This window comes from Phacochoerus africanus, chromosome 2 (assembly GCF_016906955.1).
Source record: "Phacochoerus africanus isolate WHEZ1 chromosome 2, ROS_Pafr_v1, whole genome shotgun sequence".
Lineage (NCBI taxonomy): Eukaryota > Metazoa > Chordata > Mammalia > Artiodactyla > Suidae > Phacochoerus > Phacochoerus africanus.
Genome location: NC_062545.1, coordinates 266011321 through 266034893, shown reverse-complemented (window position 1 = coordinate 266034893; position 23573 = coordinate 266011321). Strand labels below are relative to the sequence as shown.

Below are 23573 nucleotides of genomic sequence, written 5' to 3'. Positions count from 1 at the left end.
CAAGCAACATATACAACTCAACCAAAAAAAAAGCCAAGAACCCAACTGAAAAATTGCCAAAGGACCTGAATAGACAATTCTCCAAGGAAGATATACAGATGGCCAACAAGCACATGAAAGAATGCTCAACATCCCTGATTGTTAAAGAAATGCAAATCAAATCTACCATGAGAAACCACCTCACACCAGTCAGAATGCCCATCATTAATAAGTCCAAAAAAAAAAAACAAGTGCTGAAGGTGTTGTGGAGATAAGGGAATACTCTTGCACTCTTGGTGGGAATGTAAGCTGGTACAGCCACTATGGATAAGAGTATGGAGATACCTTAGAAATCTATACATAGAACTACTATATGATCCAGCAATCCCACACTTGGGCATCTATCCAGACAAAACTTCCCTTAAAAACAACACATGCACCCGCATGTTCATTGAAGCTCTATTTACAGTGGCCATGAGCTGGAAACAATCCAAATGTCCATCTAAAAATGATTAAATTGTGAAATTTGTTATGTATACACAATGGAATACTACTCAGCCATAAAAAAGAATGACATAATTCCATATGCAATGGAACTAGAGACACGCATACTGAGTGAAGTAAGTCAGAAAGAGACAGATAAATACCATATGATATCAATCATATCTGGCATCTAATATACAGTACAAATGAACCTTTCCATAGAAAATAAAATCATGGACTTAACGAAGAGACTTGTGGTTGCCTGGGAGGAAGGGAGAGAGTGGGATGGTTTGGGAGCTTGGGGTCAAGGGATGCAAACTATTGCTCATGGAATGGATTTACAATGAGATCCTGCTGTGTAACACTGAGAACTATGTCTAGATACCTACAACACAGCATTACAATGGGAGAAATATTTATGTATATGTGTATGTATACCTGGGTCCCCATGCTGTACAGTGGGAAAAAAATTGTGTTGGGGGATATAACAATAAAATAAATAAAGACCATATCATTTTTTCTTCCTCATATCTCTCTGGATGGACAAGAGTCCACAGGCTACCTGGAACCCCTCCCAAAAGCAGTTTGTTTCTCAGACTCAGTCTATCTTAAAATATTTATTAAATCCTATATTTCTCCATAAATAATTACTGAGCATCTTTCATAGAATCAAATCCTCCCAGCCTTCATCAGTACAAAGTACATGTGTGAATCACTTCAAGCTCTTCACTGCATCTCAGTACCTGAGGATTACATTTGCATATGATCTGGTAGAGGACTTGAACCTTCTCTGTAGATCTCCCTTCCATGTATTCTCTTCTAGGGGTCCTTGATTGTGTGAGGAAAGATTTCCCATATAATCAGATCTGGGGCTCTCATCTCCTTTTGTTCTCATCTCCTTATCTATCCCTCTGATTCTATTGACATCTACTCTCCTAGACTATGGGCCATTGACAGTCTCCCTAGGCCATTGACATCTACCTCTTTTGTGTCCTATGAAATGTCTAGATAATATCCTATACTCCTCATGATCAGATTTTACAGGGATCTCCTTGAAGAGTCACAGGCACCTGATGACAGTGTTCATGGACGTGAGGGAGGCTGAGATATGAGATTACCTTCCCATCTATTACCCTTCTGATATCTTGAACCTGCTGCTCAAATTGGCCCAATCAGGTCACCTTCAATACTCATTCTGCTGCCCCAGGAATCATAATCCACAGGCAGTGAATTACATGTTTGGATCCTGTCTGGGGCTGGACTTAGGCTATTTCCTCAGGCCCCAAGCAGACTAGGAGATGAGACTGGGTCCCATCCAACCAGAATCCTTCCCGCTGAATGCAGTTTTCCAAATTCTTATATCTTTATATATCTTATCAACACCCATCCCTAAAGTTAAACTTCAGGTACAATAGGTCATCCATGTTAAATAAGTTACTATGATTTTGACATTAAGATCATTCACACTGAATTTCAAATTATTTCTAAGTCTTTGCATTCTGGTAGTTTAATGTATATAATATATGCTTTTAATTGGGATCTGTGCAGGGATGGGGTGATGAGTTTCCTGGGACCCCTTAACTATTTAGGGTACTTGCCTTTCTCTTAATTTTTTTAAAGCAGATGGTCAGAAACTTGCTCTATGTACTTAACACTATTACAGCTATCAAAAATTGTTGAAAGTGACTAGCCCTCCATTCCATTCATTTTTTTTTATGGCTGCTCCTGTGGCACATGAACATTCCCCAGACAGGGATTGAATCTGAGCCATAGCTTCAACCAACACCAAAGTTTTGGCAATGCCAGATTCTTTAACCCACAGAACCAAGCTGGGGATTGAACCCACAGCTCCACAGTTGGATTCTTAACATGCTGTGCAGGGAGCAGGAGTTTCCTCCATTCTGTTCTTAAATATCACTTCACAGACCCAGAGACCAAAACTAATCCTTATTCTACCACCTACTACCCATCAATTACCAAGATTGATTAGTCAAACCTCAGTGGCATTCTCTTCTCCAAATATAATCTTCTCTGGATGTGCAATGACCTTGTGATTTGGCTCTCTGTCTCCAGGTTCTCCAATCCATTTGAAAACCACCTTACCCATTGGTTGCCTGAGTAATTTTTATAAAATACAATCATAACCTTCTTTATGTTTAATCCCCATTCCATCCCCAGCCAGTGGCACTCAATCACTTGCAAGACAATGTCTAAACTCCCTAACAGGGCATCCTACCTCCTTCACAGTAGAGTACTTGTCTGCTGGGCCGATCTCACTTTTTTTTCTGATAAGAAATTAATCATATTTGGTTCAAAAGAGAATCACAGCATTTGTCAACAAAAAGCCCTTTTCAGTCTAACTTGTTTCACTAAGCATAAAACTCTCTAGGTCCATCTATATTAATGCAAATGGCAGAGTTTTATTCTTTTTTATGGCCTAGCAATATTTCATTGTGTGTATAATCTCTTTGAGTTTCACTTCTTGATTTTCACTCAACTCATACACTCATGGGCTTTAGCAACATCAAGTTTTTTACATCTCTCCAAATTTACTATGCTCATTCAATGCCCCGGTTCACTCTTCCTGGACTGTTATTGCTCCCATTTTGCATTAAAATCCTGAACATCCTTTAACATCCAGCTGCATATGAAATGAATGAAAGCCTAGGGGTTCACAGGGGATGAATCATACAAATAAATTCACATCTTCAAATAAGTAATTTTATAAGTTCTTAAACTTAGTATTAGAGTAGTGCCTTGGTTATTTTATAATCTATCTATCCAATAAGTAAATCACTAAAAAAATATTGAATTAAATGAGTTAGTCCTACACCTCTCTGTGGTCAAAAATACATAACCTCCATCTAATTAGGAGAAAATATCAGAAAAAACTCAAATTGGGAAAGCTCCTAATGATGTCCAGGCAACATCAACTCTATCCTCCCTCATGCTACCACCACTTATAATACATATTTCCTTGTTCTAAGCCTCAGTTTCTTCAACTGGAAAATACAGATAAGAGCAGTATAGGCTTCATGTGATTATTTTGAGATATAAAAGGTAAAGGTTTTAATACAGAGCCTGACACATATAATCATGCATAATAAGCACAATTGGTAGTATTATTGTATTAAAGCATTTTTTTCATACTGTATACACATCTTTTTAGTTCACCTAACTCTACACGACTAGAATGTTGCCTTCCTTCATATGGAAGTTGTGTCTTTCTCCAGCACTTCATGACCGAACTAGGTTTACTGCCTGATATATAGGAGGTAATGTACTGAATGGCTATTGAATGATAGAATCTGTAAGGTAAGTACAGTCTCAATATTTGTCCAAAATTAACTTTTTATCCTTAATGACACATAAATAAAATTTTACATATTCTTGAGTTCTGTATTGATTTCTTTTAAATCATCTTCCTCAAAAAACCTTTCTTGGACTCAAATTAATAATCAACCTAGCAGTTGTGGGATTTTTCCTTCAAAAGCTAAACAATTCTTATTCTGCAGTAGATCCACCTTTTATTCTTTACCTGTGACAAAATAGGATTTTTTTACTTTTAAAATTTACATATGTCAGAGATAAAATTTTACACATAATCATATTTTATATAATAATATAATATATAAATTATGCAACAATATATTATTTAATATATTATACATACAGTCCAAAGCTGAATTTGTAAGTATTGTAGCTCCTGGTTCTAGGGTGTTATGATCACTCTCATCTGAGGAAATTCTATTATCACACTTTGAAAGAATTAGTGTTATTTTTAAATATTTTTTTTGTCTTTTTGTGGCTTTACCTATGGCATATGGAGGTTCCCAGGCTAGGTGCCCAATTGGCCACAGCCACAACAATGGCAATGTGGGATCTGATCAGCATCTGTGACCTACACCATGGCTCAAAGCAATGCCAGATCCTTAACTCACTGAGCAAGGCCAGGTATTGAAACCACATCCTCATGGATACTAGTCAGATTATTATCCACTGAGCCATGATGGGAACTCACAATTTTTAGCTTTTAAGAAGGATATAAACTTGTCTGTTGAAATGTCAATAATGACTGCCTTCTAGAAGTATTTATTAACTGGTGATCTCATTACCCATTCATGATTTTAGTAAAAGTAGCAACCTTTATTTTAAGCCCAATGAGATGCTTTACTGTGGAAGGTCATGAGTCAGACCTGGGATGCTTCAAATAAAACTCATATTTAGAGATTTCCAAAAGTTTTATATACATATTCCTATCAATATGACTTTAGGATGCCTACAAGTAAGGAAAGCCAATATAGCAGGACAGGTGGTAATGAAACAATTTCCATCAGGCAAGTCAATTCCTTTCCACATGTCTTGATAAAAATTCATACACAGCAGTATCAACAGCTCATGGCTGAAAATGTGCACAACAGTATTTACCTCTTTAGAGAATGGTTCTTACAGGGTAGGGATCCAAAAGACAGATGTCCACTGACAGTGAGGAAACTGAGCCAGGCACTCATTGGCATGTCTGACCAATGGAGGCATCCTTCCTATAGACCAGCAAAAAGGTCAAAGCCATGTTCAGGTTTGGCTCGGGAACTGGATGATACTGAGCCTGCAGCCAGAGTGGCTCCATGTCTGCAGCTTAATCAGGCAGGATGGGGGTGGAAGATGCCCTTTGTTATTCTACAAACAAAGCTAGGATGTTAAATGGCAACTTCATCAGCACCAGGTCAAGGGTCACTCTGAGAGAGTCTTAAGTGAGTAGAGGTTAGGATGTGCTTCTGACTTGTCTCTTCTCATCTACTCACCCACCATCTTACTCATCCATTTATCCTTAGTCATTAGGTTTTATCTCAGTCAGAAAAATGTGTTGCTGTATCCTAGGACCACTGTGTCATAGGACCACTGTGCCCCTCTGATTTGGGGGAGATAATCTATCTACCATGATCCCATAGGTACCATAATTCCGGAGGATGTGTCCAAAGTCTCCAAAATTCATCTCTGATTCATAGGAAGGGAAATCCAGTGATTATTTTCCTCAGAAAGTTGTCATCATAAGTCAAATTTGTTATTTTATTTCTTTCAAATAAAAAATATATTAGATGTTTTTTGATTTTTCTATGTACACAGAAGAGGAAATGGAAATTCAGAGGAGTTAAGTGGATAGTGTGAGGTCACGCACCTTGATATATACAACCTGCAACTGAAATCTGTGTTTCCCAAATATTCTTCCCTTACAGCTATATGGTGATGAGTCTCAGGAGCATGTTTTTTAAGCATTTCTTTTTTTGGCCACACCCATGACACGTGGAAGTTCTTGGGCCAGGGTGTGAATCAGAGCCACAGCAGTGACAGCACTGAATCCTTAACTACTAGGCCATCAATAACTACTCAGAAGCATCTTTGATCCTGTTCATCCTTAACAAAGCACAGACTGAAGTAATAGAACTAGGTGATTCACTGGAGGCTAAAAAATATATTACTTAGACTCATCACTAAAACCTGTTGTCACTAAACTGAGTAGAAATGACTTCCACAAAGACAGATAATCAAGAAATTGAATGAGATAGGTGCAAATTATGTGCGGGTAACAGAATACTCCAGACCATGGATGCTTTCTTTGTCTTTCTAATTATCCATCTGGACACAGCCAGTGTCTTCTTAAAACTCACACCTGCAGGCAGAATATTCCACGGACAACTGGGTTGAGAGTGAACCACTGAGAGAAGGGCACTTCAGTCCATAAGAGTGATCAGTGTTCCCCAAACCAAGAAGAAGCTTCAAGTCTTTCTCTGGTAAGTGGAGGAACTGAATTGATATCTGTGGATAGTTTCCTTGAGCTAAAAAATGCAACTAAAGAGTTTATTCTCCTCATCCACAACTGTTATTCCTAACAACAAAATATAGAAGAAAACTGAGAAGTGGGAAAAGGAATGGAGATACTACAAATCTTCAATTCTGCAGCCTTTGTCTGCCAAGGGATCCTTGTTAGCCAAGATTTTCCAACAATTCATAAGAAGTAATAAATTCCCAACATTAGCACATCCCCTCTCCCACCAGCCATTGACAACTGCCATTCAATTTTCTGCTTCTCTGAGAATAGAATTTTAGATTCCACACGTAAGAAGGATCACACAGTATTTGCCTTTCTGAGTCTAACATATTTCACACAGCATGATGTGCAAAGTTCAATTAAGCAAGAGTTATTGAGATCTAATGTCCAGAATGACTACAGTTAACAATACTGAATTGTGTACTTGATATGTGTTAGGAAGGAGGATCTTAAAAGAAGAGTTTTCAACACACACACAAAAATAAAATAGTAACTACAAAGAGGTGGTGAATTCATTAATAAACTTGATTGTGGTGAATATTTCACAATGAAGATGTATCAATAACAATGTATTGTACACTTTAAATATATATAAAGTTTATGTTATGACCATACCTCATTAGAGCAATTAGAAAAAGAAGTAATAAATTCTTTCTTGGGAAAGAAGAAGAGAAACACAAGACCTACTACTAGCAATGTTATTGCTCAATCTAACATAGAAGACTGATAATCAATAATATCAACAGGAAAACAGAAAATAACTAGAATAGAGTGAATTTCAAGTTATCAAATATTTAGTGAGCATTTATACTAACCTGGGCTCAAGATAAGGGGTGTAGGATCTGGGGTTATGTGACTATATGTGTTTGTTATACAGATGAGCAAACATCATTGTGACAAGATTGCTGCCTTGTGGAAGAGTTTCTCCAGGGCCCTATTCATGCCCCTATTTCTTGGGCTGTAAATGAAGGAGTTCAGCAATTGGGTGACCACTGTGTATATCACAGAGGAAATTATGTCCCTGGCACTGGAGGTGCTGGATGAGGGGACAAAATACAGCCCAATAATTGTTCCATAACACAGAGGAACCACTGAGAGATGGAGGCCACATGTGGGCAAGGCTTTGCAGATGCCCTTGGTAGATGGAACCTTGAGGATGGTGGCTCTGATGCATCCATAAGAGACCAAGATGCAAATTAATGGGAGGATAATGATGGCCACTCCTGCTATGAAAATGACCATCTCATTGAGGATGTGTCTGAGGAGGAGAGCTTGCGGAGGACACCAGGTAACAGAAGAAATGGGGTATGGTGATGTCAGCACAAAAGGACAACCAAGTCAGGAGGAGGGTGTGACACAGGGCACTGGTACAGCAGAAAATCCAAGACACAGATATTAGCAAGGTACACACTCCCTCTCTCATGATGGTGGCATAGTAGTGAAAGTGACAGATGGCAACCTACAGAACATATACCACTTTTGTGAGAAGTAAATTGTCTAGATCAGTAAAAAATAGGAAAAAATACATCTGTGTTACACATTCTGCATAAGGAATGAATGGATCCTGAGTCTGCATGTCCATCAGCATTTTGGGACAGTGACAAATGACAAGGAGATGTCCGTGAAGGCCAAGTGGCTGAGGAAGAAGTACACAGGGGTGTGGAAGCAAGGTCCCAGCCTGACAAGCAGGATGATGAGCAGGTTCCCTAGCACTGTGGTCAGGTACATGCCCAGGAACAGGGCAAAGAACACACCCTGATGCTCTGGCTAGATATGGAGCCCCAAGGGGACAAACTCAGACTCGTGGCTCTTGTTCTCCCTCCTCATGCTCCTCTCCTGTCTGTCTTAGTAGAAGGGAGAGGAAAAGCAGAAATAATTTATAGAAGCCAAATAAAAAAGGAGGCTTTTCTACTGCCGAATATGCCAATGTCTGAGTGTGATGCCCTGTCCCTGCAAAAATCCTTTAAAGTGGATGGTATCATCATGTGAAATGAGCAAATTTAGTGAAAGAGAGGAGAGTTTGATACAGAAGAGAAACTGGTTCAGTGACATTTTTCCATCATCTAGGGGAGAGGCAGCCTCTATGTCATTTGCAGCTGTGTCTAGTCAGTAAAGAGAGTGTCACACTGTCTTAGCAGAGGGATAGTAAATTCAAATGTCACTAATTTCTATTCTGTTTCTGAACATTTAAAAACAATCATAAGGAGTTGCCACTGTGGCTCAGTGGTACCAAAACTGACTAGAATCCATGAGGACACAGGTTCAATACCTGGCCTTGCTCAGTGGGTTAACAAGCTGGCATTGCCTTGTGTGTGGTATAGCTTGCAGATGCTTCTTGGATCACCTGTTGCTATGGCTGTGATTTATGCTTGCAGCTACAGCTCTGATTCAACTCCTAGCCAGTGAATTTCCAAACACTGTGGTTGTAGCCCTAAAATTACCAAAATATAAAAAAAATTAAAATTAAAAAAAAAAGTCATGAGAGTTGAGCTTAGTGTTGTAAAATATTGAACTTTTAAATCTGAAACTCGGGACAGGACAAGATGGCGGAGGAGTAGGGGGACACGCTCACCCTCTCCCACAAACACAACAAAAAAAAGCACATCTACAGAATAAATGACTTGCACAGAACAGCAACCAAGCGCTGGCAGAGGAACCTAAACTCCAATAACGACAAGAAGTTCGTGACATTACTGGGCAGAATGGGAGAAAAGAGGAGAGTGAGAGAAGGTGAATCCGAGTGGGATGGGCACTCCCGAAAGGAAACTGTGGAGGAGAAAAAGATCCCGCACCCTGGAAAGTCACCTACCGGGGGAAAGATCAAACAAACCGGAGGAATCTCCAGATGCAGAGAAGAGTGTAGCAGTAAGTTGGAGTATGGAAAAACCAATCAAGAACTGAACGGACAATCTGAACTACGGGCACAGTCACCAAAAATTGAGACACCTGGGTGGGGGCTGGGCACCGAGACCTAGGCTCCAGAGGTTAGACACTGAGAACGTGCTGGGGGGGGGGGGCGAGGTGGAGCGGAAACTGCTTGGGAGGTCTAGAAACCATTTGACTGGGCAGAGACTGCCTGGGAGACTAGAAAACAAAGCTGTCACAGAGGAAGGGAACAATACTCTAGGGGCGGGGAAATGGAAAGCCGCATCATAGGGAACCTGGGAGAAGAGCCTGGTCTGCGCCTGTGCTGGGGAGGGGAGAGAAGAAGGGGTGAGTCCCCATAGAATACGCCTCATGCCACAGAAAGCTTACAGGCCCGCTAGCTAGCTGAAAGCTGTGCTTCCCAGTGCATCACCTCCCCCCACCCCTGCCACCCCCTACGCTCTCATTGAACCTGGGGCTGCCTGTCATCCAGGAGGGCTGGCCTCAACAATTGCCTGAAGCCTACTACCACAGGGGCTGTCCCTGCACAGGCCTGCTTGCCCTTTGGAGGGGCTACACTTCCGCTGAGCAGCGCCAAACACCACCAGCCCCCGAGAAAAGGCCTGCAGCCCAGAAAAACTGCGACAAGCCTGGCCGAGTCGGGAAAAGATCTCAGACGGTTTTTCTGAGTCAGGCTGCCCTGGGGAGGAGCCTCTTGGATCTCCAATGGCCCTGCTACCCGCCCAAACCCCCAGGGGGTGCCCTAGTGGATCATCTGCATAGGACTGCCAGCTCCAGGCAGGACCCACTGCAACCCAGAAAAGCTGCAACAAGCCTGGCCAAGCCGGGAAAGGATCTCAGATGGTCTTTCTGAGTCGGGTTGCCCTGGGGAGGAGCCTCTTGGGTTTTCAGCGGCCCTGCTACATGCCCAAGCCCCCAGGTGGTGCCCCACTCCCACGGAATAGCTGCTCAGAACCACCAGCCCCCTGGAAGAGCCCCTGCAGCCCAGAAAAGCTACAACAAGCTTGGCCAGACTGGGAAAAGATCTGCCTACATTCTCAGGCTCTCCTTCTGAGTTGGGCTGCCCTAGGGAAGAGCCTCTTAGGTTCTCAGTGACCCAGATAGCTGCTCCAGCCCCCAGGGGGTGCTGCACTCCTGAGGAACAGATGCCCAAAACCACCAACCCCCTGCAAGAGCCCCGCAGCCTAAAAACACCAGAGCAAGCCCTGCATGACCAAGTGAAATCTGCTACCATCGTGGTGTGGACCTCCCAGTCCTGTCTGCCCTCAGGAAGTCCTCCTTTGCTTCAAAGAAACACTGTTAGCCCCATCAACACTCCGGAAAAGCCACACTGCCTCAAAAAAGATTGACCAACAACGCCAGTCCTCAGGAAATATTCCACGGCAGTGACAAGGCAAACACTGCCCAATAACGGAGACTACAACTCCCTCAGGAGAAAGAAAACAACGAGCAAGATGAAGAAGCTGAGAAACCACCCCCAGGCAAACCAATAGGAGAACTCACCTAAAACAGTCAACAATGAAACAGATCTCTGCAGTCAGACAGACCTGGAGTTCAAAAGAGAAATAGTGAATCACGGAAGGAATTAAGAGAAGATATGAACACTAATGCAGACACCCTCAGAAAGGAACTGGAAAATATAAGGAGGAGCCAAGAACAACTAGAGCATTCATTTGCAGAGATGCAAACTGAACTAAGGGCAGTAAAAACCAGAATGAATAATGCAGAAGAACGAATCAGGGATATGCAAGATAGAATAATGGAAATCACTCAATCCGTCAACAGACAGAAAACCGAATCAAAAAACTGGAAAGCAATATAAGAGACCTATGGGATAATATAAAGCAGGCCAATCTATGCATAATAGGAATTCCAGAAGGAGTAGAAAAAGTTAAGGGAATGGAAAATATATTTGAAGAAATTATCGCTGGAAACTTCCCAAATCTAAAGGATACTGGGTTCAAGATACAAGAAGCACAGAGGGCCCCAAACAAACTGAAACCACATAGACCCACACAAGACACAGCATAATAAAAATGGCAAAAGTTAGTGATAAAGAGAGGATCCTAAAGGCAGCAAGAGAAAAGCAGAATGTTACCTACAAGGGAACCCCCATAAGGTTATCAGCTAATTTCTCTACAGAAACACTACAGGCCAGGAGAGAATGGCAAGAGATATTGAAAGTGCTCAAAGGAAAAAAATATGCAACCTAGAATACTCTATCCAGCAAGAATATCATTTAAAATAGAAGGGGAAATAAAATTTTTTTCCAACAAACAAAAACTTAAAGAATACAGCAACACAAAACCCAGGTTAAAGGAAATTTTGAAAGGGCTTCTCTAAACCAAAATGAAAGGAAGGAAAGGGAAGAAAAAGGAAAAGAAAAAAAGAAGAAGAAGAGGAAGAACTAGGACTGAGGAAACTGCAATCAGAGAGCAGTCACTCAAATAAGCCAGCATACAGATTTAATCATGAACAGGCCTCAAACAAAATAAAATTAAAAAGAAAAAAAATAAAAAAGAGTCATCAAAACCATAAAATGTGGGCAAGGGATGTTAGGAAATAACCCATTTTGTTTGTTTGTTTGTATGTTTTGCTTCTTAATTTTAATATAGTAACGAAGTGTTTGAACTTACAGGACCATCAGGCTAAAACAAACAATTATGGGAAGGGGTTAGCATACTTAAAAAACAGGGCAACCACAAGCCAAAACCAAATATTGCATTTGCAAAACAAAACAAAACAAAAAAAAACATACACTCAAGCAGATAATAACAGGAGACCATCCAACCAAAAAAAAAAAAAAAAAGGAAGAATGGAGAACCATAGAATCAACTGGAACATGAGGTTCAAATGGCAATAAATAATCATCTATCAATTATCACCTTAAATGTCAATGGAGTGAATGCCCCAATCAAAAGACACAGAGTGGCTGAATGGATAAAAAGGCAAAAACCTTCAATAAGCTGCCTAAAAGAAACACACCTTAGGACAAAGGATACATATAGATTGAAAGTGAAAGGATGGGGAAAATATTTCACGCCAATAGACATGACAGAAAAGCAGGAGTCACAACACTCATATCAGACAAAATAGACTTTAAAACAAAAGACATGAAGAAAGACTAAGAAGGACACTACTTAATGATTAAGGGATCCATCCAAGGAGAGGATGTTACTATCATCAACATATATGCTCCAAATATGGGAGCACCCAGATATATACAACAAATATTAACAGACATAAAGGGAGATATTGATGAGAATACAATCATAATAGGAGACCTTAATACCCCCCTCACATCAATGGACAGATCCTCTAGACAGAAAACCAATAAAGCAACAGAGATCCTAAAGGAAACAATAGAAAAGTTAGACTTCATTGATATCTTCAGGACACTACATCCAAAAAAATCAGAATACATATTCTTCTCAAATTCTCATGGAACATTCTCAAGAATGACCACATATTGGGACACAAAGCTAATCTCAATAAATTTAGGAGCATAGAAATTATCTCAAGTATCTTCTCTGACCACAATGCCATGAAATTAGAAATCAACCATGGGAAAAGGAAAGAGAAAAAAACAACTACATGGAGACTAAACAACATGCTACTAAAAAACCAATGGGTCAATGAGGAAATCAAGAAAGAAATTCAAAATTACCTTGAAACAAATGATAATTAAGACACAACCGCTCAAAATCTATGGGATGCTGCGAAAGCAGTGCTCAGAGGGAAATTTATAGCAATACAGGCCTTTCTCAAAAAAGAAGAAAGACCCCAAATTGACAACTTAACCCTCCACCTAAACAAATTAGAAAAAGAAGAACAAAAAAGGCCTAAAGTCAGCAGAAGGAAGGAAATTATAAAGATCAAAGAAGAAATCCATAAAATAGAGACTCAAAAAACAATAGAGAAAATTAATAAAACCAAGAGCTGGTTCTTTGAAAAGGTCAACAAAATTGGCAAACCCCTGGCCAGACTCACTAAAAGGAGGAGAGAAAGAACCCAAATAACCAAAATTAGAAATGAAAAAGGAGAAATCACAACAGATACAGCAGAAATACAAAAAACCATAAGAGAATACTATGAACAACTATATGGCAACAAGTTTGACAATCTGGAAGATATGGAAAATTTCCTAGAATCTTACAGCCTGCCAAAACTGAATCAAGAAGAAACAGACCAACTGAACCGACCCATCACTAGAAATGAAATTGAAGAGGTCATAAAATCACTCCCTACAAATAAAAGTTCAGGACCAGATGGCTTCACAGGAGAATTCTATCAAACATATAAAGAGGAATTGGTGTCCATCCTCCTTAAACTCTTTCAAAAGGTGGAAGAAGAAGGAATACTCCCAAAGACATTCTATGAGGCCACCATCACCCTCATTCCAAAACCAGACTGAGATACCACCAAAAAAGAAAACTATCGCCCAATATCATTGATGAATATAGATGCAAAAATTCTCAACAAAGTCTTAGCCAACCGAATCCAACAACATGTCAAAAAAATTATACACCATGACCAGGTTGGGTTCATCCCAGGTTCACAAGGATGGTTCAACATACGCAAATCCATCAGCAAAATTCACTACATTAAAAAAAAAAGTCAAAAATCATATGATCATCTCAATAGACGCAGAAAAAGCATTGGACAAAGTCAAACATCCATTCATGATCAAGACCCTCGCCAAACTGGGTATAGAGGGAACATTCCTGAATATAATCAAAGCCATTTATGATAAACCCACAGCAAATATAATCCTCAATGGGGAAAAACTGAAAGCCTTCTCACTCACATCTGGAACAAGACAGGGAAGCCCACCCTCACCACTGTTCTTCAACATAGTTTTGGAAGTCCTAGCCACAGCAATTAGACAAACCAAAGAAATAAAAGGCATCCATGTAGGAAGAGAAGAGATCAAACTGTCACTGTATGCAGATGACATGATACTATACAGAGAAAACCCTAAGGACTCAACCCCAAAACTACTTGAACTGATTCATAAATTCAGCAAAGTAGCAGGATATAAGGTTAACATTCAGAAGTCAGTTGCATTTCTGTATACCAGCAATGAAACATTAGAAAAGGAATACAAAAATATGGTACCTTTTAAATTAGACTTCACAAAATCAAATACCTCGGAATACACCTGTCCAAGGAGGTAAAGGACCTATATGCCGAGAACTATAAAACTTTAATTAAAGAAATCAAAGAAGATGTAAAGAAATGGAAAGATATTCCATGTTCCTGGATTGGGAAGATCAATATTGTAAAAATGGCCATACTACCCAAAGCAATCTACAGATTCCATGCAATCCCGATCAAATTACCCAGGACATTTTTCACAGAACTAGAACAAACAATCCAAACATTTCTATGGAACCACAAAAGACCCAGAATCGCCAAAGCAATCCTGAGAAACAAAAACCAAGCAAGAGGCCTAACTCTCCCAGACTTCAAGAAATACTACAAAGCCTCAGTCATCAAAACAGTGTGGTACTGGGGTCAAAACAGACAGACAGACCAATGGAACAGAATCGAGAATCCGGAAATAAACCCTGACACCTATGGTCAATTAATCTTTGACAAGGGAGGCAAGAACATCAAATGGGAAAAAGAAAGTCTATTCAGCAAGCATTGCTGGGAAACCTGGACAGCTGCATGCAAAGCAATGAAATTAGAACACACCCTCACACCATGCACAAAAATAAACTCCAAATGGCTGAAAGACTTAAGTATACAACAGGACACCATCAAACTCCTAGAAGAAAATGTAGGCAAAACACGCTCTGACATCAACATCATGAATAGTTTCTCAGGTCAGTCTCCCAAAGCAATAGAAATTAGAGCAAACATAAACCCTTGGGACCTCATCAAACTGAAAAGCTTTGGCACAGCAAAGGAAACCAAAAAGAAAACAAAAAGACAGCTTTCAGAATGGCACAAAATTGTTTCAAATGATGCAACCGACAAGGGCTTACTCTCTAGAATATATAAGCAACTTATACAACCCAACAGCAAATAAACCAACCAATCAATGGAAAAATGGGCAAAAGACCTGAATAGACATTTCTCCAAAGAAGATATACCGATGGCCAACAAAACCATGAAAAAATGCTCATCACTTATTATAAGAGAAATGCAAATCAAAACTACCATGAGATACCACCTCACACCAGTCAGAATGGCCATCATTAATAAGTCCACAAATAACAAGTGCTGGAGGGGGTGTGGAGAAAAGGGAACCCTCCTACACTGTTGGTGGGAATGTAAACTGGTACAGCCACTATGGAAAACAGTTTGGAGATACCTTAGAAATCTATACATAGAACTTCCACATGACCCCGCAATCCCACTCTTGGGCATCTATCCGGACAAAACTCTACTTAAAAGAGACACGTGCACCTGCATGTTCATTGCAGCACTATTCACAATAGCCAGGACATGGAAACAACCCAAATGTCCATCGACAGATGATTGGATTCGGAAGATGTGGTCTATATACACAATGGAATACTACTCCACCATAAAAAAGAATGACATCATGCCATTTGCAGCAACATGGATGGAGCTAGAGAATCTCATACTGAGTGAAATGAGCCAGAAAGACAAAGACAAATACCATATGATATCACTTATAACTGGAATCTAATATCCAGCACAAATGAACCTTTCCACAGAAAAGAAAGTCATGGACTTTGAGAAGAGACTTGTGGCTGCCTGATGGGAGGGGGAGGGAGTGGGAGGGATCAGGAGCTTGGGCTTATCAGACACAATTTAGAATAGATTTACAAGGAGATCCTGCTGATTAGCATTGAGAACTTTGTCTAGATGCTCATGTTGCAACAGAAGAAAGGGTAGGGGAAAAAATGTAATTGTAATGTATACATGTAAGGATAACCTGACCCCCTTGCTGTACAGTGGGAAAATAAAAAATAAAAAAAGAAAGAAAAATGGTCAAAAACCTGAATAGATATTTCTCCAAGGACAATATATAGATGACCAATAAGCACCTGAAAAAATGCTCAACATCACTGATTATACAAAAAATGTAAATCAAAACTACCATGAGATACCACCTCACACCAGTCAGAATGGTGATCATTACTAAGTCTACAAATAACACATGCTTAATGGGGTGTGGAGAAAATGGAAGCCTCCTACACTGTTGGTTAGTATGGAAGCTGGTACAACACCTATAGAGAACAGTATGGAGAGACCTTAGAAATGTTTACATAGAACTTCCATATGCCCCAGCAATCCCACTCTTGGGCATTTATCCCGAAAAACTCTACTTAAAAAAGACTCATGCACCCGCATATTCATTGCAGCACTATTCACAATAGCCAAGACATGAAAACAATCCAAATAACCATTGACAGATGATTAGATTGGGAAGATGTGGTATATATACCCAAAGGGATACTACTCAGCCATAAAAAAATAAGAAAATAATGTCATTTGCAGCAACATGGATGGAACTAGAGACTCTCTTCTTTGTGAAATAAGTCAGAAAGAGAAATACAAATACCATATGATATCATTTATATCAATTATCTAATATTAGGCACAAATGAATCTTTCCACAGAAAACAAAATCGTGGACTTGGAGAATAGATTTGTAGTTGCCAATTCGAGGGGGAGTGAGTAGGGTGGATTGTGAGCTTGGGGTTAATAAATGCAAACTATTGCCTTGGGATATATTAGCAATGAAATCATGCTGTGTAGTTCTGGGAACTATGTCTAGTCACTTATGTTGGAGCCTGATAATGTGAGAAAATAGAATGTGTACGTGTATGTGTAACTGGGTTGCCTTGCTGTACTGTAGAAAAAAAATGAATTGGGGAAATAACAATTAAAAATAGATGAATATTTTCTTAAGACATAAAACACAAGAGAATAAATTAATATAAAATAAAATCAATTGTGCTTCCTAAAGGATATCCAAATAAAACAGACATGAAAAGAAATGATAAAGTCAAAGTACTTCACCCTTCCATTGTTCTTTTTTTATCTTCCTACAATGGTTTTTATCACTTTTATATTTCCTTAAACAGAATGTGTTTTCTATGGTATTTTATATCTTTTTTTCTATGATAGTTTATTACAATATTTACATTTTTCTTTAATGCATATCGGTATGTCAGTCCGCTTATACTTTTTAATTTTTAGCTGATCATTTGTTGAAGTAACACAAAGATTCATGGTGAAAATTTACTAAATATTATACGATGCCTTTAAATATCTTTTGATAGATATCTCATTAAATATTCTTGACTCTCCAAAGAATCCATTTTAAAGGGCTCCATTTTCTTAGTTCCTGAGTGCCTGTGGCTTGCTCCTTTGTTTTTATTTAATGTTTATGGCATAGAGTTGACTTACAGCATTGTGTTAGTTCCAGGTGTACAGCCAAGTGAATCAGTCATACATATACAGATGTCCATTCCTTTGCCCCATAGAGTTTATTACAAACTATTTAGATTTTCCTGTGTGATACAGTAGGTTCTAGTTAATTATCTACTTTATACAGTAATGTGTATGTATTATTCCCACCTCCCAATTCTTCCCTCCCCACAGTGGTTTCCCCTGTGGTAAACTGAATTTTGGCTTTTGAAATCTGTGTGCTTCTTTGTTTACAAATAAGTTCTTTTGTATCATTTTTTTAATTAGATTCCACATGATACTTGTCTTTGATTTACTTCACTCAGTATGCTAATCTCTAGGTCCATCCACGTTGCTGGAAATGGCATTATTTCATGCTTTTTTTCTGGCTGAATAATAGAGAAGATGTAGTATAGGAAAAGAGACCCTACCATTGAAAAGATCCAGAAAAATACACGAAGAATGGCAATCCAGGTTGAACACCATGCAAAGAAAGGCAACAGATCCAGATTGTCTTCCTTCACCTATGGGACCACCTAAGTCAGAGCTTATGGAATTTGATAATTGCATAATAAAGGCAGTCACTATTGTGGTATTCTTCCTATGTGTCACACATCAAACTCCTTCCAAATATTTTGTTTTCCTTCTTCACACCCCAAGTAGACTAGAGTTAGGACATAACTTAGCCTTAAATGCCACTCCAAATGCTAGCAAATACTATTTAGTGTTATATTTATGTAAAGTTTGTAAAGTTACTGCATTTTGCATAGCCAGACACACACAAAAAGAGGAAATGAAAAGCTGGAAAGACAGAGGTAAACACTTGAGGCTCAAAAAAAGACATATAAATAAGAACACAGTAAAAGAGATAAAATGAATAATACAAATAAAATTCATCTAAGCAAAGGGGGGAAATGGGGGAGATTGAACCCCAAAACAATCTTCCCCCAAATCTATTTGAATTAAGAAGTTTTAACAAGGTATCAGGAAACAAAGTTAATGAACAAAACCCCCCAAAAATATTGTACTTCTATAACCTAGCAGTAAGCCTTGAGAATTTCTATATATTATTATCAGTACAAAAGGTAAAAAAAAATACATATGGATGAATTTACTTGCAATAAAATACATTAAAAAGCATAAAACCTTCACAGGTGAAGTTAAAGAGGATGTAAATAGAGATATAACTTGCATGCAAATTGCATAACAATATAATTCCGGAGCCTGCTCTCCACTTAGTTGATCTACAGAGTCAATGCAACCAAAGGCAAAATATCAGCATCCTAATCCCAAAAAGGATCAGTAAGGGTCCAGCATTGCCATGAGCTGCGGTGTAGGTCATAGTTGAACCTTGGATCCCATGTTGCTGTGGGTCTAGTTTAGGCCCACAGATGCAGCTCCAATTTGACCCCTAGACTGGGAACTTCCAGATGCTGTGGGTGCAGCCATCAACAGAAAATAAAAGAGAGAGAGAGAGAGAACTGCCAGACTTCCTTTATCTAATTGTACAATAGTTTATTAAACAATAGCAATGAAAACAACAATAATTGCATGAGGATAGGAATATAGATCAATGAATAATTTGAATAGAATGAATAATTTTGAAATAGATCAGCATTACTAAGGTCAGTTAATATTTTACAAATGCAGCAAGGCAATTGAATGTGGAAAGGATGCTGTCTCAATAAATGGTGCCAGCATGAGTCAACAAAAATACGTCTTAAATGAACCCTCCCTTATGTTGGACCACATGCAAAATGTACCTAGACATGGGTCAAATGTGTAAATCTGTTACTACAAAACTATTTTTTGAAGAGAACATTGGATACAATCTTGGAACATACGGGGTAAGCAATATTTTCTTAAATGGGACACAAAAGTCGTGAACTTGAAAAGGAAAACTTATGATTCAGACTTCATAGAAATAAAATGCATCCACTCTTGGAAAGAAACTCTTAATAAAATGGAAGGAGTAGCTTCAGACTGGCTTAAAATATTTGTTAAACATATTTTTGATAAAGAGCCAAATCCAGAACATATGCAAAAGATAACCAATGCAATTATGTTTAAAAGCATATATAAAAAATTAAAAAGATATTTCACAAGAGAAGACAGTAGATCAGTCTGTAGAAAGAAACACATCGTTAGTCATTAGATAAATGGAAATGAAAACCACAGAAAAACCATCAGAATGGCTAAAATCAGATTACTGGAAATACCAGAGGCACTAAGGATGTTATTAGAAATTGGAATGCTTCATACATGGTCTGCGGTAATGCACAACATAGAGCCTTGTTGAAAAATTGTTCAGTTTCTCATAAAGTTAAACAAACTCTTCACCCAAAATTTCCACTCCTAGAAATTTCTGCAAAAGAAATAAAACCCTGTTGTCCTGAAGAGTTGGATGCAGAGCTATAGGCATGAACATTTATATGGGACAAAGGTAATACTGATACACAGGCAGGGGAAGCAAATATTCATTATTCTTGGTCAGTGGTCATGTTAAGCCAAACTTAGTAGCACATTTGTTTGAAATTAAACATATTTTTGGTGATTTGTAATGTTTTCAATTTCTGCAGAAGAAGAAAGGGATGGGTATTCCGAGGAGGAAGGGAGTTGCCATGGGCCACACACTCTGGCAGGTAGAGCCTGCAATTGATAACTGTTTTCCCAAATACTCTTACAGCTGTGTGGTGCTGAGCCTCAGAAACAGTTTTGATCACATTCATCTTTAACTAAGTACAGACTGAAGAACAACTATGTGGTCCCTCACTGGATGTAGAAGAAAAATGATTATTACATAGATTGCTAACATAAAACTTGTATCATTAACCTGAGAAAAAAATGATTTTCATGGAGATTCATAATTAAGGCATTGAATGAGACAGACACTAAACTCAATAGGGGCAATGGAAGACTCCAGTCTGAGGATGCTTTCTTTGTCTTTCTCATTCCCAGTCTACTCTGAGCAGGCATTCTCAGCAACTCATGCATGCTGTCAGAATACTCCAGAGACAACTAGTCTGAGAGTGAACTGCTGAGTGAAGGGAACAGCAGTGTCTCAGAGTGAACAGTGTTTCTAAAATCCAGAAGAAGCTTTGAGTCCTTAAGTGGAGGAGCTGAACTCACAGCTGTGGATTGTTCCTGAGCAATAAAGGCTGTTCTACAGTTTCTTCTCCTGACCCATTCTCATCACTACCAACAACGAAAAATATGAAAATATTACTGAATGGGAAGCAAGGAAAGGAAAGTACATAATTGACCAAGTCCCAGTCCTGGCACCTTTCTATGCCACAGGAGCCTGGTCAGCCTGGAGATTCCACCAATTCATAATGAGTTTCATGTCCTCCTCCCCAGTCCCTAGCTACCACCATCCTATATTGTTCTCTATGAATTTGACTATTTTAGCTTCTATATCCTCCTCCACATCTCCTAGCAACCACAGTCCTATCCCCTGCTCTATGAATTTGACTATTTTAGTTTCTAGATAAAAGTGAGATCACACAGTATTTTTCTCGTTTTGAGTTGGACTTATTTCACTAGCATAATGGACAAAGATCCAGTTATGTAAAAGGAATAAGTTCTCCTGAGATCAAATATACAGCACGATGACTATAGTAAACCAGACCGTATTGTACACTTGATATTTAATTCTCTAGTACAGTGGATCTTAAGTTCTCTCACCCCACACACAAATAAGTTAAATGGTAACAAAGTTGAGGTGATGAATATATTAATTAACCATTGTGGAGGTTATTTCACAAGGTATACTATATCAGAATATGAATCTGACACTTTAAATGTGTATTGTATTTATAGGACAATTGTACCTCAATAAAGATGTTTTATAAAGAACTAATAAATTCTCAGGAAATAAATAGAGACATAACTACTACCAGCCATATAATTTCTGAATATTGTAGACAAGAGCAGTAATCAATAATATCAACTAATAAATCACAATTGATACTAATGAGTTGCTAGGAAAAGAAAGAATGCCTGGAAAAAAATGCACTTCAGGTTCCAAATATGTACTGAAATTTAGTACCAGCTGGGCTCAAGATAAGAGGTGTAGGGTCTGGGTTACATAATACATGTGTCTGTTATATAGATGAGCAAACATCATTGAGACAAGACTGCTGCCTTGTGGAAGAGTTTTCCCAGGGCCCCCTTCATGTCTCTGTTCCTCAGGCTGTAAATGAAGGGGTTCAGAAGTGGGGTGACCACTGTGTACATCACAGAGGCAACTATGTACTTGTCACTGGAGGTGCTAGATGAGGGGACAAAATACAGCCCGATAATTGTTCCATAATAGAGAGAAACCACAGAGAGGTGGGATCCACACGTGGATAAGGATTTCCAGATGTCCTTGGTGGATGGAACCTTGAGGATGGTGGCTCCAATGCAGCCATAAGAGACCAAGATACATACAAGGGGGAGGTTAATGGCTGCCAGTCCTACTGTGAAAATGACCAGCTCATTGACGGAGGTGTCTGAGCAGGAGAGCTTCAGCAGTGCACCGAGGTCACAGAAGAAATGGGGGATGATGTTGTGAGCACAAAAGGACAGCTGGGTCAAGAGGAGGGTGTGACAAAGGGCAACTGCACAGGAGAGAATCCAGGATACAGTTACTAGTAAGGTACACAGTCCGCCTCTCATAATAGTGGTATAGTGGAGAGGGTGACAGATGGCCACATACCTGTCATAGGCCATTGAGGTGAGCAGGAAATCATCCAGACATGCAAAAAATATGAAAAAATACATCTGTGCTACACACCCTGCATAGGGAATGGATTTATCCTGAGTCTGCATGTTCATCAGCATCTTAGGGACAGTGACAGAGGAAAAGGAGATGTCGGTGAGGGCCAAGTGGCTAAGGAAGAAGTACATGGGGGTGTGAAGGTGCGGGTCCAGCCTGATGAGCAGGATGATGAGCAGGTTCCCCAGCACTGTGGTCAGGTACATGCCCAAGAACAGGGCAAAGAACACACCCTGCTGCTCTGGTGGGATGGGCAGCCCCAGGAGGAAGAACTTGGACACGCTGCTCTGGTTCTCCATCCTCATGCTCCTCTCCTGTCTTCTGGGGAAGGAGGGGAGTGGGAAATATCAGTGACATTGAAGTTGCAATTGTGGCCACCACACTAGGGGCTCTGACTTTCTTGTGGAGAAAAAGAGTAAGTGCCTGCATTTCTTTAACCACATAGTGTTTCCAAAACAAGTGACACACCCTAAACAGTCAACATGATTCCTTTCTATGGAAACCAGCAAATTCATTCTTCTTTTTTCTTTTTAATCAACCATGTTTCTGACACTAAGCTACTAACTGGACATAGACTAATAAATATGACATAAAGGATCCTATACTGACTCTCAAGGGAACACCTGACCAAGGGCTGACTGAAGGTGCAAACCTAAAACCAGATTCCCTGTGTTATAATTTTGGTCCCATCACTTTCTTGCTGTAGGACTTGGGATGCTAAATCTGTCTTGGCCTCAGGTTGTTCTTCTATAGCATGAAGATGACAATATCCCACATTCCTAGAGTTAATGAAAATGATTCTAATTCATTAGGCATTAATATCTAAGAACACTCTTCTGCATCAAATAAACACCAAAAATTGCATAGATATTTTTATGAAAGCATCTGTATTACCCTAAAAAAGCAGTATTAAGTTCAGGAACTTAATAAAACAATATTAAGAAGTGGTCAGCATAAAGGACCAAGAAGCTAACCTGAAATTTATGTTAAACTACCTAAGCTCTCACACTCTTAATGTAAGTTTCTGAGCTAATATCTTATCACTGGGGTAAGTTCCCTGGTGGAATTTTCTTAATGCAAATTTATCTTCTTGCCAAGAAATAAATCTTACCTGGGTGCATGTACCTCCATCTATCTCCATCTCCATCTGATCATCCAGATGTCTCAGATCTGGATATTCATCGTTAGGAAGACACCTGAGATCTGAGATGGGGTCTGAGAGCTGAGAGATACTGAAGGATTGGG

The 23573-nt window shown here is 39.3% G+C and overlaps 1 protein-coding gene across 1 annotated transcript; it reads right to left on the bottom strand.

Annotated features, from left to right (window-relative positions):
- Positions 1-21662: 21662 nt before the first annotated feature.
- Positions 21663-22641, bottom strand: LOC125121382 (olfactory receptor 1J4-like). The gene has a single exon (XM_047769610.1). It carries the CDS (start codon positions 22631-22633, stop codon positions 21692-21694), a length of 942 nt encoding a protein of 313 aa, XP_047625566.1. The 5' UTR covers positions 22634-22641; the 3' UTR covers positions 21663-21691.
- Between the last annotated feature and the right edge of the window lie 932 nt (positions 22642-23573).